The 17,781-nt window shown below is 40.8% G+C and overlaps 1 protein-coding gene across 1 annotated transcript in view; it reads right to left on the minus strand.

The window, feature by feature from the left end:
- SCP2 (sterol carrier protein 2) overlaps positions 1–17,781 on the minus strand; it is a 125,910-nt gene that overhangs the window by 96,092 nt on the left and 12,037 nt on the right. The window contains exons 2-3 of the mRNA XM_080658018.1: positions 11,346–11,403; positions 5,668–5,739 (exon numbers count right to left, since the gene is read on the minus strand). Of these exons, the coding sequence (XP_080514144.1) occupies positions 5,668–5,739; positions 11,346–11,403 (130 nt within the window). The remainder of the gene's footprint in view (positions 1–5,667; positions 5,740–11,345; positions 11,404–17,781) is intronic.

A 17,781-nucleotide genomic window follows, 5' to 3' on the forward strand; every position in this document is an offset into this window, starting at 1 on the left:
TTTCTTTATTTGTGTTATCTTTGCCAGGTTTTGGTATCAAGGTAATGTAGGTTTCATAAAATTAGTTAGGAAGTATTGCCTCTTTTTCAATTTTTTGCAAGAGCTTGAGAAGGATACATGTCTTCTTTGAATGTTTGGTAGAATTTACTTTTGGGGAGTTTTTTTTTAATGATTGTTTCCATTTTCTTACTGTTGATTGGTCTATTTAGATTTTCCTGTTCTTTGTGATTCAATCTAGAAAGGTTATATATTTCTAAGAACTTGTTTATTTCTTCTAGGTTATTGAACTTAGGCATATAGTCTTACATAGTATTCTTTTTTTTTAAACATATTTTTTTTTTTTTTTTTTTACAGAGAGGAAGGGAGAGGGATAGAGAGTTAGAAACATCAATGAGAGAGAAACATTGATTAGCTGCCTCCTGCACACCCCCTACTGGGGATGTGCCCACAACCAAGGTACATGCCCTTGACTGGAATCGAACCTGGGACATTTCAGTCCACAGGCCAACGCTCTATCCACTGAGCCAAACCAGTTAGAGCTTACATAGTATTCTTGTATGATCCTTTGTATTTCTGTGGTGTCCATCATAACTTTTCCTCTTTCATTTCTGTTTGAGTCTTTTTTCTTTTTTCCTTAGCGAATCTAGCCAGTTTGTCAATTCTGTTAATCTTTTCAAAGAACCAGATCTTTCTTGCATCAATTTCTTTCTATTGTCTTTTCAGTCTCTATTTCATTTAATCCTGCTCTAGTTTTTATTATTTCCTCCCTTCTGCTGACTTGGGATTCATTTGTTCTTCTTTTTCTAGTTCTTAAGATATAATGTTAGGTTGATTATTTGAGATTTTTCATGTTTCTTGAGATAGACCTGGAATGATATAAACTTCCCTCTTATTACCACTTTTGCTGTATCCCAAGTTTTGATATGTCATATTGTCATTTTTGTTTGTCTCTATGTATCTTTTAATCTCTCCTTTTATTTCTTCTTTTGCCCAGTCGTCCTTTCAGCAACATGTTGTTTAAAGTCCACATATTTGTGATTTTTCCTACTTTCTTTTTTGCACTTAAGTTCCCATTTCAAAGCTTTGTGGCCAGAGAGTATATATGGTATGATTTCAATCTTCTTAAATTTGTTGAGGCTAGTTTTCTGTTCCAACATATGGTTTATCCTTGAGAATGTTCTATGTGCACTGGAGAATAATGTATAATCTGGTGTTCTAGGGGGAAAGGCTTTGTAAATGATGATTGTGTTCATTTGGTCTAAAGTGTCATTTAAGGCCAATTATTTCCTTATTGATTTTTCTGTTTGGATGATATATCCACAGTTGCCAATAGGATATATTTAGGTCCCCTACTATAATTGTTTTTGTCATTTCTTACCTTTAGTTCTGTTAGTAGTTGCTTTATATATTTTGGTGCTCTCTGTTTGGGTGCATATATATTGAGAAGTGTTATGTCTTATTGATGTATTGTCCCCCTTATTATTATAAAATGTCCATCTTTGTCTCTTGTTACCTTTTTATCTTGAATTCTATTTTGTCAGATATAAGTATGGCTACACCTGCTTTTCTCTTGATGCCATTTGTTTGGAGTATCATTTTCCACCCTTTCACTCTGATTCTATATTTGTCCTTGCAGCATATGGTTGGGTTTTGTTTTTTGAATCTATCCGCTACTCTGTGCCTTTTCATTGGTGAGTTCAGTCCATTTACATTTAGGTTGAATATTGATGTGTGAGAATTTCCTATAGGCATTTTATCTTTTGTTTTCTGATAGCTCGCTGTCTGAATTGTTCCTTTTCCCTTATGTTTCTGGCTATTTTAGATTGGTGATATTCTATTACTTTTTTCCTTTGTTTCCCCTTTTTTATATTATGTGTCTCAGTTCTAGCTTTTTGGTGTAGTTACCATTAGGATTATACAAAATAAAGTTTCATATGTACAGTAGTCCTTTTTCTTCTGAATACATCTTATTTTCATTCCCCTTTGCAAATTATGTTCTTGTCACAAATTATCCCTTTTTATGCTGTGAGTTCATTTCCAAATTGCAATAGCTACTGTCTTCTCCTTTTTTGTTTTTTAACATATTTTTATTGATTTCAGAGAGGAAGGGAGAGGGAGAGAGAGATAGTAACATCAATGATTGAGAGAGAATCATTGATCGGATGCCTCCTACATGCCCCCTACTGGGGATCAAGCCTGCAACCTGGGCATGTGCCCTTGGCCGGAATCAAACCTGGGTCCCTTCAGTTCGCAGGCCAACGCTCTATCCACTGAGCCAAACCAGCTAGGGCTTCTTCTCTTTTTAAAATGATTTTACCTCCTTGAACCTTTATGTTATATTTAAATGTTTAACATCCTATTTTGCATAAGGGTTGCAATTTCCTGCTCTTATCTGTTATCTTACTCATAGTTTTGTATCCTTTTGTCTGTTTCACATAGATAACCTCTTTCAGTATTTCCTGTAATTCAGATCTTATTGTAAATTCCCTCAGCTTCTGTATGTCTGGGACAGTCTTTATTTCTCCTTCATATCCAAAGGATAACTTTGCTGATCATTTCTCTCTTCCAATAGTTTGAACATTTGGTTCCATTCTCTTCTAGCTTATAGGATTTCTGCTGAAAAATCTGATGGTATTCTAATAAGATTTCTTTTCATGATTACTGTCTGCTTTTCCCTGGTAGCCTTGATAATTCTTTCTTTATCATTAAGTTTTGACAATCTATATATATAAAAAGCCAATGACCGGAACACCATAATGATCGGAATGACCAGTTGCTATGTCACCCACTGCAGCCAACGACTGGCCGATCAGGGGGTGGGGCCAGCTGGTCAACCTCCCGCGGCCCCTCCCCCAGCCGCTGACCCCGATCGGCCCCCCCACCACATTTGGGGGCAGGGCTGGCCAGCCCACCACCCACAGCCCCTTCCCACGGCCCCCCCACCCCAATCGGGGGTGGGGCCCACCAGCCAACCACCTGCGGCCCCTCCCCCCCAGCCAGCCCAGCCCTGATTGGGCCTTGATGGGGGCAGGCCAGTCGGCCAACCTCCCGCTGTCTCCTCCTTCCAACAGGCCTGGCCCTGATCCACCCCAATCAGGGCCGGGCCGGCCGGACCCCACCCCACCCATGCATGAATTCATGCACTGGGCCTCTAGTTTTAATATAATGTGCCTTGGAGAAGGCCTTTTTTAGATTGAGATAATTAGGTGTTCTCTTTGGTTTTTGGATTTGAGGATCCAACTCTTCCGTAAGTTTGAGAAATTCTCAACTATCTGAATAGATTCTTTGTTCCCTTTTCCCTCTCTTCTTCTAGTATACAAATTATTCTTTTTTTTAAAAAAATGTTTTTATTGATATTTTAGAGAGAGAGAAAGGGCATAGGGAGAAAGAGAAACATTGATGAGAGAGAAATTTCCATTAGTTGCCCCCTGCATGCCCCCTACTGGGGATCGAGAGGCAACCCAGGCATGTGCCCTAACCAGGAATCGAACCAGCAACCTCTTGGTGCATGGATCAATGTCTGACCACAGAGCCACACCAACTGGGCTACACATTATTGCTCTTCCTGATGAAGTCAGATAGTTCTTGGAGAGTTCTTTCATTTATTTTTACTCTCAAGTTTCTATCTTCTTTCATCTGCATCATTTCTAGATTTCTATCTTCAATACCATTAATTATTTCATTCACCTGGTCAACTCTCTTTCCTAAGCTCACTAGTTCATTTTTCATCTCTTTGGTTGAGTTCTTCAGCTCCAAAATTTCTATTTGGTTATTTTCAAAAGTTTTAATCTCTTTGGTAAAGTACTCCATTTATTCATTGATTTTATTTCTGAGTTCATTAAACTGTCTATCTGAGTTTTCCATGTCTTTAAGTTTATTTTCTGGAGATTTTTTATTTGCTTTCTGAGCTGCCTTGTTACCTTGGTTATCCATGGTATTTGATGGATTATGCCTCTGCCTAGGCATTTATGGTAATGAAATCTGCTTTTTTTTAAAAGTAGTAATTTCCTACCAGGCAGGCTAAGATGCCTTTCTTTTGTTTTCCAGTAGGTGGCGCTGGAGCACAGGTTTTTATTTTCTCTTGCACTGCTCTGGCTTCTCTGGCTTCTCAGATCTCTGTGGGCCTGGTGGAAAATGCCCTATATTCATTCCCTGGAGAGGTGGGCATCTTCTCTATAACCAGGTTACCTCAGTCTCAGAACACCACTCCTGTGGGGAATTGTGATGCACAATGGGGTTCCGAGTCCATGAAATCCCAGCACTCACCCCTGAAACCAGATGCTGCCAGTACTGCCCAGCTCTCCCAGGTACCCTGGCTGAGCTCAACTGCAACAGGGATAAAGGGGTGGAGTGGCAAAGGCCAGCTTGTGCGTCTGTGGCTTTGTTCTCCCCGCCAGCAATGGCGACTGCCAGATCTCAGCTGCCATACCTCTGTATCTCCATCACCACCATCCCCCCATCCCCCCGCCCCCACCCCTCCATCACTGGAACCAGCTGCTCAGGGAGGAACGTGTCTGCCTCTCCAGTTCAACACTCACTTCCACAGCTTCTTCTGTGGCCCACTCCTAGCTCCGGGAGCGTAAGGGGAGGCAGCCAGGCTCAGTGGCTTTGTTTTCTGCCTGATGATGACTTCTGCTAAATCACAGCTGCCACACCTCTGTGTTCTGTCCCTGCTCCAATCACTAGGTTCAGCCACAGCACATGCTGACCATTCAGGCAGGAATGTTGATTCTCCTCTCTGCTCTTCAGGGCTGCAGAGAGTGCACACTGCAACCTGATTCTTCTTTCCCAAGACCCACAGTGAACTCCAGACTGTATCTCTGGCCCCCAACTCTGCTCTTCCCCCTTCTCTCCTTCCCTGCTCACTCTGAGTGGCCCACATTCTGATGTTTCAAGGCACGGATTTCTCAGATGTGTTTGTGTGATGAATTATAGCTGTTCAAGAGAAGAGACTACAGGGACCTCTCAGGCTGCCATGTTTCTGACCTCACTTCGACAGTTGACTTTTTTCTTGTGCTTTTGTTTCACTTTTTTTTTCCCTCTACAATTAGTATATGTCATTTTTTATTTTTTTTTTATTTTTTAAAATATATTTTTATTGATTTCAGAGAGAGGAAGGGAAAGGGAGAAAGAGATTGAAACATCAATGATGAGAGAGAATCACTGATCGGCTGTCTCCTGCATGCCTCCTACTGGGAATCGAACCCACAACCCAGGCATATGCCCTTGACCGGAATCGAACCTGGGACCCTTCAGCCTGCAGGCCAATGCTCTATACACTGAGCCAAACCAGCTAGGGCAGTATATATCATTTTTTAATCAGAAAAGGTTTAATGAAAATTTATCAAATAATAAAACAATAAATGCAAATTTCAAGACAATAAGGAACAAAAATTTATCTGCTGAACAGTATCTTTATATGGTAGAACTATAGATAATTTTTTTCATTTTTAAAAATAAATTTATTTTCACTTATCTATTTTGACAATATAATGGCAAAAAATACATGTTAAATTAAGCTGACACATAAGAGAAATCTAGGAATGATAGGTAAAACTCTGAATTCTGAGTTTTGAAAGTTAAAATTCATAAATGTCCTTGCATTATTTATGTGGTTGCTGCTAGATTTAGGTGAATAATTTCTACAATATATAGTTTACCACGTACCATAAACGTAGCCAATACATGCCTGTTCCACTGCTGAGTAAGGAATCTGTGCATCAGCTAAAGCCTTCTGACCTATAAAAACAGAAGGGTTTCATCAAATAGTGCTTTAAGTATTTGCTTTAGGTGAGTAAAAATCAAGTTTAGGTTTTCCCCAGAGTAGTAAATTTATCTCCACATAGCCTATTTTAAATTCAAATGACAAATCCTTCACCAAATCATTTTAGATCTCTTCTTTCAGAAGTAATCATTTCTTCCTCTAAGCTACTGCATCATTTTTTCACACCTTCTTTTTAAAAAATATTTGTATTGATTTCAGAGAGGAAATGAGAGGGAGAGAGAGTCATTGATCATCTGCCTTCTGCACAACCCCCACTGGACTAAACCGGGAATCAGACCAGGAATTGAACTGTGACCTTCTGGTTCATAGGTCGGCACTTAACCAGTGAGCCACATTGACTGGGCTCACACCTACTATTTGATATTTAACATTTTCTGTCCTAACTATATACCTAACTATAAATATATTAAATCCCAAGCATCTTAAATCTCCTTAATGGCAAGGTACTTGTCTTATTCATATCTGTGGCTCCACTGCACATCTAGTGGGCAAAATTGGATAGAATGTCAATATTGGGGATAAAGATGGATGGAAACACTCAGGTAATCATCTTACAACATCAGGACCAAGAGATGATCTTGTCTATGGAATGGAGCATTAAGGATGTTATTTAAAGTTACAGCAATGGTCAATGGAGGAACTGAAAAAATACATAAACGTAAACTGGGGAGAGCGGGAAGGCTGGGGAGTGTTGGGGAGGGGGGGAAAGAGATCAACTGAAAGACTTGTATGCATGCATATAAGCACAACTAATGAACACAAGACACTGTGGGGGTGGGATGAGGGCATGTGACAGGGGGTAGGAGAGGCTGGGGGAAAGTCAACAGGGAAAAAAAAAGGAGATATATGTACTACTATTTGTAATACTTTAAACAATAAAAAAAAAGTAAACTGGGGAGGAGAGTGGGGGTTGAAGAGGTGTGAGTTAAATCCTCATCTATCACAGTGAGAAGCAAACATATTGATAAGCGAAAAACTGAAATAAGTGTGGTAGAATAGACATTTAGAGCTATAGAGATAACCACCAGGACAACTAGAGCCAAAACAGTTAAAAGAAATTGTCTCCTGAGGAGCAGGCCTGGGAATCATAAGCCATTGTATATGTGTGTGTGTGTGTATGTTTAACCATATGAATGTATTACTTTGAATTTTTTTAAACTAAGAGACACATATGAGGGCATGAGGGGGGGGAAGAGGGTAATGGGGGAATAAGGACACATATGTAACACCGTAATCAATAAAGAAATTTTTAAAAAAACTAAGAGACACATAATTGATTATGGGATTGGCTTAGTCAGACGAGTTATATTTTCCTGCTTAACATATGAGCAAAAAAAATAATTTTTTAGTTATAATAATGCTGGTGAGATTATATTAGGAAAGGCATTCCCATATACTGCTAGTGAGACTAATAATGTAAACAGTCTGAAAAATAATTTGGCAAGAGTCTTAAAATGTTCATAATCACTGTTCCAATTAGTCTACTTCCAAGCTCTGTCCTCAAAAGTCCCTGGAGATGAGATCAAATTTTTTTAAATAAATTTATTGATTTCAGAAAGAAAGGGAGCAGGAGAGATAGAAACATCAATGATGAAAGAGAATCATTGATCAGCTGCCTCCTGCACACACACCCCCTGGGGATCGAGCCCACAACCCAGGCATGTGCCCTGACCAGTAGTTGAAATCGAACCGTGACCTCCTGGTCAACACTCAACCACTGAGCCAACATGGCCAGGGGAGACCAAATATTTATTTAGCAAGATGTTCACTATAATTCTAAAATATCAAAAAGTTGCAAACCTAAAAGTCCAACAAAAATCATAGCATAAATATATAATGATATATGAAAAAATTAATTTTTTCAAACAATTTTAAGTAACAAGAGAAATGCTCATGATAAAATAAGTTTAAAGATTCAGAATATAAAACTATGTAGCATATAATCCCAGTAGGGAGCATGCAGGAGGCAGCCGATCAGTGATTCTCATCATTGATGTTTCTATCTCTCTCTTACTCTCCCTTTCTCTCTGAAATCAGTAAGAATATATATTTTTTTAAAAGAATGTTAGGGGTTTTTACCCCAAGGTAAACTAAATGTGATTGATGTGGTCTGAAGATACATATATCTCACCTAAGACTATGTCAGATATGTGAGTAGAGACATCCTTTACACTTCTCATTTCCCTACAAACTTAGAACCAAGGGGTATTTTTTTTTTAGAGTGGAAGGGAAGAGGAGAGACAGAGAGAAACATCAATGTGAAAGAAACATCAATTAGTTACCTCCCCCACGTTCCCCAACTGCGGCTGGGGATCAAACCTGTAACCCAAGTACGTGCCCTTGACCAGAATCCACGCTCTATCCGCTGAGCCAAACTGGCTAGAGCTATGAACAAAGCTAGGTTTTAAAGTTTATTCTAGCCCTGGCAGGTGTGGCTCAGTTGGTTGAGTGTCATCCCATGCATCAAAAGGTCACTGGTTCGCCCTGACCGGTTTGGCTCAGTGGATAGAGCGTCGGCCTGCGGACTGAAAGGTCCCAGGTTCGATTCCGGTCAAGGGCATGTACCTTGGTTGCGGGCACATCCCCAGTAGGGGGTGTGCAGAAGGCAGCTGATCGATGTTTCTCTCTCATCGATGTTTCTAACTCTCTATCCCTCTCCCTTCCTCTCTGTAAAAAATCAATAAAATATATTTAAAAAAAAAAAAAAGAAAGGTCACTGGTTTAATCCCCGGTCAGGGCACATACCCAGGTTGTGGGTTTGATCCCCAGTCAGGGTGCATACAGTGTAAGAGGCAACCTAATGATGTTTCTCTCTCCTTCTCTCTCTCCATTCCTCGCTCTCTAAAATCAATAAAAACGTGTGTGTTTTTTAAGTTTATTCTACATAAAGGTTCCTTTTTATTTTTCTTATTGGTTTTAGAGAGGGAGGAAAGGAGAGAGAAAGAGAAATATTGAAGTGAGATAAATCCATCAATGGGTTGCCTCCTGGGATCAAACCCTCAATCTAGGTATGTGCCCTGACCAGGAATCGAACCCACAACCTTACAGTGCATGGGAAAATGCCCCAGTGAACTGAGCCAAACTGGCCAGGGCAAAGTTCCTTTATTAAACGAAGTTTTCTTTTCCTGATTATGCTTACAAAAGAAGAGAATTTTAAGCAGTAAGCAGAGTCAGTTAATCCCTACAGTTAGTTTCAAACTCCATGACTTCACCTCAACATTACCATTTTATAATCAAAATATTATATTCACATATTACTAAAGTAACCACAAGATTTTTAACTAAAAAAAGAAATGGAACAAAAATATATACAAAGAACTATTTAAAGCATCTCCCACTTCAGAGAAAGGCAGAAGCTATTTGGAGACATATGTCAAGAAAATAGCCCTAGCTGGTATTGCTCAGTGGATAGAGCATTGGCCTGTGTACCAAAAGGTCGTGGGTTTGATTCCCGGTCAAAGGCACTTACTTGATTTCAGAAAGAAAGGGAGCAGGAGAGATAGAAACATCAATGATGAAAGAGAATCATTGATCAGCTGCCTCCTGCACACACACCCCCTGGGGATCGAGCCCACAACCCAGGCATGTGCCCTGACCAGTAATTGGAATCGAACCGTGACCTCCTGGTCAACGCTCAGCCACTGAGCCAACATGGCCAGGTGAGACCAAATATTTATTTAGCAAGATGTTCAATAAATTTGTTTCAGGTTCAATCCCCAGCCCTGGTCAGGGGCACGTACAGGAGGCAACCAATTGACATCTCTCTCACATAGATATTTCTCTCTCCTCTTTGTTTCTCTCCCCCTCCCTCCTCCCTTTCCACTCTCTCTGAAAAGCAATGGGAAAAATATCCTCAGGTGAGGATTAACAAACAAAAAAAAGAGAGAGAGAGAGAATATTTAATAACATTGCCCTGGCCAGTGTAGTTTGGTTGGTTGGAGCATTGTCTTGTACAACAAGAGGTGGTGGGGTCAATCCCTGGTCAGGGCACATACCCAGGTTGTGGGTTCGATCCCCAGGCAGGAGGTAACCAATCAATGGTTCTCTCTCTCCCTTCCTCTCTCTAAAATCAATTTAAAAATTAAAATAAAGTAAAAAGAGAATGTTTAGCAACATAAAAGATAAATATTAAATGAACAATGTCCACCCAGAGAATCAAAATCAATTAATTAATCCTCATGAACCTTCCTTTGGGGGAGCAGAGATGCTCTGATTTCATGTATAGTAATATCTAAATACTGAGTTAAATGATAGAGCTGAAACAAAATCCCAATATATGGACTGCGGGCACTAGTGGCGTATCTAATGAATAACCGCAGTAATTCTTTTTTTTAATATATTTTACTGATTTTTTTACAGAGAGTAAGGGAGAGAGTTAGAAACATCGATCAGCTGCCTCTTGCACACCCCCTACTGGGGATGTGCCCACAACCCAGGTACATGCCCTTGACCAGAATCGAACCTGGGACCCTTCAGTCCCCAGGCCAATGCTCTATCCATTGAGCCAAACCGGTTAGGGCCGCAGTCATTCTTTCTGGGTTGCCTTACAACAAGCTAGCAGGAACAGGATGGGTCTGGAGACTTCCCAGGAGGAGGATTTACCTAACAGCTTCATGGGGCCAAGGAGCTACCGAAGTTTCCCCTTGCTGGGAAGCTGGTGTTTTCCAGCAGTTCCAACAACTGACACCTAACTTAGACTGCATGGCTCTGACTCTAAACATTTCTTTCTACCGTGAAAAGAAGCTACTGTGCTTGTCCTCCTTTTTTAAAGAGAGAACAACGAATTCAGATCGATAGTTCAGCTAGCAGCAGCCTAGCCCAAGCACGTGCCTCTGAAGACTGCTTGGAGCAGCGGTCGCCAACCTTTCGGACCTCACAGACCACCAGTGGTCCACGGACCACTGGTTGGCAACTGCTGCTCCAAAGGTTTCCTTAAACCAGCAGTTGCCAACCTTTCAGACCTCATGGACCATGGGTTGGCGACTGCTGGCTTAGAGAACATAGACTCACACACTGTGGACCCTTCTCTCTCTGAGTTCCAGCTCACTCACCAGTATGCATCCAAGTTCTTTGCTTAATACTCACTAGAATAAACAATAACAAATTGCATCACCTCATTTAGTCACACAATAGCCTAGTGATAGAAAAATAATTCTCTATGGTGGCTCAGTCAAGCGAAGAGAGGAAAGCCACCATACAGGTATTTAATACATTTTGAATGCGATTATCCCTTTTCTAGAAAAGGAAGATGCTAATTTTGTCATATCTCCTAGAATCAAGTTATCCCTTTTAATGACTCTACCTTTCTCTCCCACAGAGCCCTTTGCTGTCCCAACCAACAGCTGGGTAGCACATACATCACTGCCACTGTCTGCTCTGGCTATCAGCTAAGAATGCCCGAGGTTTTTTCCCTTCCTCCTCCAGAAAGCCACTAGGCAACTGCTTGTATAGGCTTTTCTCCCTTGACCAGGCTTCCTTTTATGGTGGCAAGGCTACTCCACAATCAAGACAGATCACACAATAAACTATAATGCTCAAAGGGCTAAATGTTCTATATTACCTGCTTCTTTTGCCAAGTCAGGGTAGTCTCTTGAATTCTCAAGTCCAGGCTTCACAAACTAGAAATACAGAAGGAGATAACAAACAGAAGCAAGTTTAGATTTCTTCACAACAGAACATCACAGAAATGCATTCATTCAAATAAAAACATAATGAACACCTAGCATTTCCTTGATTCTGATAATAAATAATATACAGTCCTTACCCTCAAGGAGATTCCAGCCTAATGAAAAATAGGAAATTACACTACAGTGTCATAAGTACAGAATGATTTAGGAGAGACAACTACCCAGCGTCAGAGGGAGGACTAGAAAGGCTTCCCAGAGGAACTGACATTTAAATGAAGTCTTTAAGGGATACAGCCCAATGAGAGAAAAGGAAATCCTAGAGCAAAGGCCTAGAAGTGAGAGAATGTGGCTCAATCCAAGTACTGCAAAAAAATTTTATATTGCAGAGGTTGAAGCGCAAGATGGGAAGTGACAGGGATAGAAAAGTAACTTAGGACCAAATGATAACTACTAACATTTACTGGGAACTTACTGCGTTACGAATTGTGCTAAGCACTTTATATCTATTCACTCACTTGGTCCTCATAATAACACTAAGAGGTAGATTGTAGAGAGCACCTGGGAAGGCACATGAGCATTTCTTTAATTATTGTCAGCTGAATCCAGTGGCACTGGCAAAGCCAGATCCTGGAAACACGCTTTGCCAGAGGCAGGAGTGTGTTAGTATGACCTTCAGCCCAGGTGCCAGGGGGTGGGTTTTGTTATTTAAATCCAGCCAAGCACCAGGAACAAATACGACTCAGGCCCACCCAAGAATGCGCATAATCTCCTTTGTCTTGACTTTTAGTAAAACTTCCTGGGTTTTGCTGCATAAAATAAACACGCTGTATTGGCTCTGGGTCCCTGTCTCTCCATCAGAGGACAGTGGTCCCACCCGGCCCCAGCTTTTTCCTTCCATCTCTGTGTCTGTCTCTTTCTTTCATTTTCTCAATCCCCAGCAGCCCCTCCTCAGGAACTGGAACGCTCTCTAGCGCGCTGGACGTGGAAAAAAGAGAAATATTCACATTTGGCGCCTGATCCAGGGACTTGAGTACAGGGGAACTCTCAAAAGGCAGGCGAGGGGGTCGCTCCGAGAACTGCACCGAGCAACAGATTAAAGAAGTAAGGTAAGGAGTGGATTTTTGTAAGTTGTATTAGCTGGGTGTAAAACATGGGTAATTCAGGGTCTCAGGAAAGAGACCTCTACTCTCAAATGCTTAAAACTATGCTCAAAGCTCGAGGATGCTCTGTTAATCATAGTCAGATTCCTGATTTCTTAAGTTTTGTTAATGGAACTTGCCCTTGGTTTCCTGAAGAGGGAACCATCTACTTTCAAACGTGGGAAAAGGTCAGAAAGCAGTTGTGTGACCGATACACAGCTGAAGGTCCAGAGAAGATTCCTATTCCTACATTAATTCGTGATTGCCTTGATCCAGCACAGGAGAGTTTAAGAATGTCTCAGCAGGGTGTAGCCACGGTTTTACAGCCTACAGTGGAGGGGTGCGAATCTCTAAAAATACCACTTCCCCTCTCTGTGCCTCCTCCACCTCTGCCTGTCGCTCCTGTGACGGAAGTCAAGAGCCCACCTGATAAAGATTTACCTCATAATTATGAGCAGGAGCTAGAGTTTGAGGCAGAGTGGGACAAGCGTCACTGCATCACTGTAAGCAAGATGACTCAGATGATAAGAATGGTTTTGCTCACAGCTGCCCAGCCTTTATGGCTGGATGTAGGCGCTTGGCCGAAAGTGAAAGCGACTTCATATTTCATTTCGCTGGAGGCTCAAACTACTTGTACTGGGCTGAACCAAGTAGAAAGGATTAAAGGAATTTCTCAACAACTGCCAATAATTCTTTATCTTTTTTTAAATTATTATTGATATTCTACAGAGAGGAAGGGAGAGGGACAGAGAGCTAGAAACATCGATCAGCTGCCTCCTGCACACCCCCCACCGGGGACGTGCCCGCAACCAAGGTACATGCCCTTGACCGGAATCAAACCCGGGACCCTTCAGTCCGCAGGCCAACGCTCTATCCACTGAGCCAAACCGGTTTCGGCTAATTCTTTATCTTAAAAAAAATCTTTTTTCCCCTAAAAAAATAAAATAAAAAATAAAAAGACAGTAGACGTCAGACCATTACTAAATTTTCCCCCAAAGCAAGGAGGAGGTGAGGGAAGGGAGACACGTGGCGATCATGTGTGGACGCCCACTCCCCAAGAAAGCTATTTTAAAAGGTCTCATCTTCACCATGCTTTTTTCTGGCTAGTGACTTAAAAGTTTTACAAAATTTAGAAATGTGTCTGGGATTTCTGTGCATGTATAAAGAGAGAAGTTAGCTTAAAAAATGTGTGCATGCCCTAACTAGTTTGGCTCAGTGGATAGAGTGTCGGCCTGCGGACTGAAAGATCCCGGGTTCGATTCTGGTCAAGGGCATGTACCTTGGTTGCAGGCACATCCCCAGTAGGAGGTGTGCAGGAGGCAGCTGATTGATGTTTCTCTCTCATCGATGTTTCTAGCTCTCTATCCCTCTCCCTTCCTCTCTGTAAAAAATCAATAAAATATATATTTTTTAAAAATGTGTGCACACTGTCTGATTTCAGATATTAGACAGTTTTGAGCTAAACTTAATCTCTTTACGAATGCTACAGAATAAAACCGAAGACTTTTTTTTTTTTTTCCTCAGAAAGATGGCGGATTTGACCCAGGAAAAAATATAGGCTAGGTTCTAGCAACAAGATTGGTATTTCCATAATAAAAGGTAGTTTTCAAAATAATATAGAACCGCACTCCAAAGTTAACTTTAAGGCCACCAAGAAAATCAGTAAATTGTCTCTGTTACAAAAATTTGCCAAAGAAAATGCCTTAAAATAATTATAATTGACTCTAGAATATAAAAATTGTTGAAACATAAATAAATAATATATTAACTATAAAAATCTAAGTAGCCCAGGTGAAGACTGGCTATGCCCTTTGTTAATTAAGAAGGCTGGCTTCCCAAGGCAATCTCTAAAGCAGGCATCCTCAAACTACGTACGGCCCGTGGGCCACAAGCGGCCGGCCCAGGACATTTATCCAGCCCGCCGGGTGCCGCTGCCTGTCCTGCTTAGCAGCCGACTCGTCCCGGGCCCGCAATGCACATAGGAATTTGTTCATAGTTTTTTTTTTAAACTATAGTCCGGCCCTCCAACGGTCTGAGGGACAGTGAACTGGCCCGCTGTTTAAAAAGTTTGAGGACCCCTGCTCTAAAGAAAAAATGTGGCTCTTTTAAAATTTCCAACCTGGCGGCAAGTAACCAACAGGAAGAAGATAGCAATTTTGCATCTGAATAGCTACAAGATTGCTTCTTGACTTGCCCCAGCAGAAAAAAATTATGGTTGTTTTAAAGTCAAGCGGCTAGGCCAAGCCTGTTTTGCCAGCCTCAAATGTGGTTTTCCAGAGCCACTGGAAACTTAAAACTTTAAAGTTTACTAAATCAAATGATAAAAATTTATATCTAAATATTTTGAAATGACATAATACTGAAATATTAATCTGAGTATGCCTCGTATGAAATCTAGAGGACAGAATTGAATCTATTAATTGATTATATCTTGTATTTTTGAAATTTATTCTTAAAAATATAAAGGTGTTACTAATCAAGAAATGCTAAATATTTGACTTGCCAGCTCTAAAAGTTTAAGGTTCAAATTAAATTGGGAGAAATTATGTAGTTGTGGTAACTAAATGCCTAAAGTATAGAAATTTATTTTTTTAAAATATATCTCATTGATATTTTACAGAGAGGAAGGGAGAGGGATAGAGAGCTAGAAACATCGATGAGAGAGAAACATCGATCAGCTGCCTCCTGCACACCTCCCACTGGGGATGTGCCCGCAACCAAGGTACATGCCCTTGACCGGAATCGAACCCGGGACCCTTCAGTCCACAGACCAACGCTCTATCCACTGAGCCAAACCAGTTTCGGCTAGAAATTTATTTTTGAGAAAATAATTTTTGTGTTTTCTCTGAAATAATTAGGAATTCAAAATATGTTACTTATTGGTCTAATTTAAAAAGGAGGATTAATTCTGTGATCCCAACCCATATTTTAATACAAAAACCAGTTTAACTTTAATTGATATTCTTTAAGATAATTATAAAAAGTATTATATATATACATATATATATTTGATGGTCTTTCCAGGTTAAATTTCAAGGCTATAACCAAGGGACAATTTTTAGAAAACTCCAAGGGCCCGGAGTGATTCAAAGAATTTGTTCTCTCTTCTTAAAGGAAATATTTATTTATTTATTTATTTTAAATATATTTTATTGATTTTTACAGAGAAGAAGGGAGAGGGATAGAGAGTTAGAAACATTTATGAGAGAGAAACATCGATCAGCTTCTTCCTGCACACCTCCCACTGGGGATGTGCCCGCAACCAAGGTACATGCCCTTGACCGGAATCGAACCTGGGACCCTTCAGTCCGCAGGCTGACGCTCTATCCACTGAGCCAAACCGGTTTCGGCAGGAAATATTTTTAATTAAGCCAATTTAATATACTTGAAATCACATGGAAAACTGTCAAATAAAAATTAATAACTGTATTTTACTTATATACATATATTTTAAATGTTACCAAAAAAAAAATAAAAAGGAATAATAAAGTGGAAAAAAAATGTTATGAAGGTTTTGGCCTCTAAGAAGGGCAAAATAAAGTAACCATATATTTCTTAAATACAGCCAAATTTTTCAGCAACAGAAATTTAAAGACAAAAAGCACCTAGCCACCTGCATTTTAAATAGACTGGAGGTGAGGCAGTGTTTGCGCCTTGTGAATCAGACGTATAAGTTTACTAAATTTACTTGCTTTGCCTTTTTAATAAAGATACCTACTTTAAATTAGCTTTTTAAATTATAATCAAGGTTTCATATAATTTCAGCTAAATGAAAAGCCAATATTTTTATAAACAATTAAATTCTAATAAAGCCCTCTGAAAGTTACTGGGACTACCCATGATCCCGCTATATATGTCGATAAGCCTAAGGGGATAATCTTTAAAAATATAATTCTAAGATTAATACAAAGGAGAAATTTAAAAATTTTGAAATCTCTTCTGCTAATATTTACAGGGTAAACTAAAGATTGTTGTTAAAATACTGAATCTGACAATAATTACAGTCACCATAATAAAAAAAATCACTTGAAATACATGGCTTTGCGGCAGTATTTGTTAAAATCTCATAAAGCGGAGGATCCAAGATGGCAGCGTAGGTAAACACCTAAACTGCTGCGTCACACAACAATTTCAAAACTATAACTAAAAGACAAAATGTCTATCACCCAGAACCACGGGAAAGCTGGCTGAGTGGAAGTTCTACAACTAGAAGGAAAGAGACGCCCTGACTAGTTTGGCTCAGTGGATAGAGCGTTGGACTGCAGACTCAAGGGTCCCAGGTTCGATTCCGGTCAAGGGCATGTACCTTGGTTGCGGGCACATCCCCAGTAGGGGGTGTGCAGAAGGCAGCTGGTCGATGTTTCCCTCTCATCGCAGTTTCTCACTCTCTATCCCTCTCCCTTCCTCTCTGTGAAAAATCAATAAAATATATTTAAATTAAAAAAAAAGAAGGAAAGAGAAAAAAGCATTGAGAGGTGCACAAGTGCTGAAAAGCTGAGGTACGAAGGCGCACGATCCGTGCTGGCGGCAGGCGTTGCTTTTTTCAACCCAAAGGGAGACAAGCCCCCGATTACTCTGAAATCCAGTTTCTGGGGAGATGCGGGGGACCCAAACTCCTACGGGGAGAAGCTGGACTGTCTGCCATCGGGTCAGAAAGTGAGGGTGGCTTGCTTGCAGAGCTGCGTGCAGGAATAATTGTTTACTGCGCTGGGACGCGGGACGCGGGGACGTGGTCGAAGACGCAGAGCCGGCTAACTGGCAGCCATTGCTGTTTGCCACACCCTAGCCTAGTGACACCCTGAGACCCCGCCCCGCACAACCTACAAACCCACCCAAGCTCCAAGCAGCGGCTTTAGCATATGAATGGCCTGCCCTATTGCACCTTAACCTAGCTAACTTGCAGCCTGGGTCAGACAGCTCCAAAACCTCCAAACCCCAAGCAAAGAGGAGAAAACTGTAGTTCTCACTGTAGCTCCTGGTGGGTGGCCTCAGACAGTAGCTGACCTGCACCCCATTGGAGATCCAGAAGCCAGTGTACCTAGTGGTCAGTGTGAGACACCAGATTTCAACTCCTCACATCCATAAGTGACACATTCAAGAGGCAGACTCAGTGAGCACCAAAGCCCCACTGAAACAAGTCCTGCACCATAAGCATGTCTCCAGCGCAGCAGTTCTTCCATTGTAGACACAGTGGGTCCTCACAGCCAATTGGCCTGGAGGTCAATTCCTC

This window comes from Plecotus auritus (genome assembly GCF_963455305.1).
Source record: "Plecotus auritus genome assembly, chromosome: 2".
NCBI classification, from domain to species: domain Eukaryota; kingdom Metazoa; phylum Chordata; class Mammalia; order Chiroptera; family Vespertilionidae; genus Plecotus; species Plecotus auritus.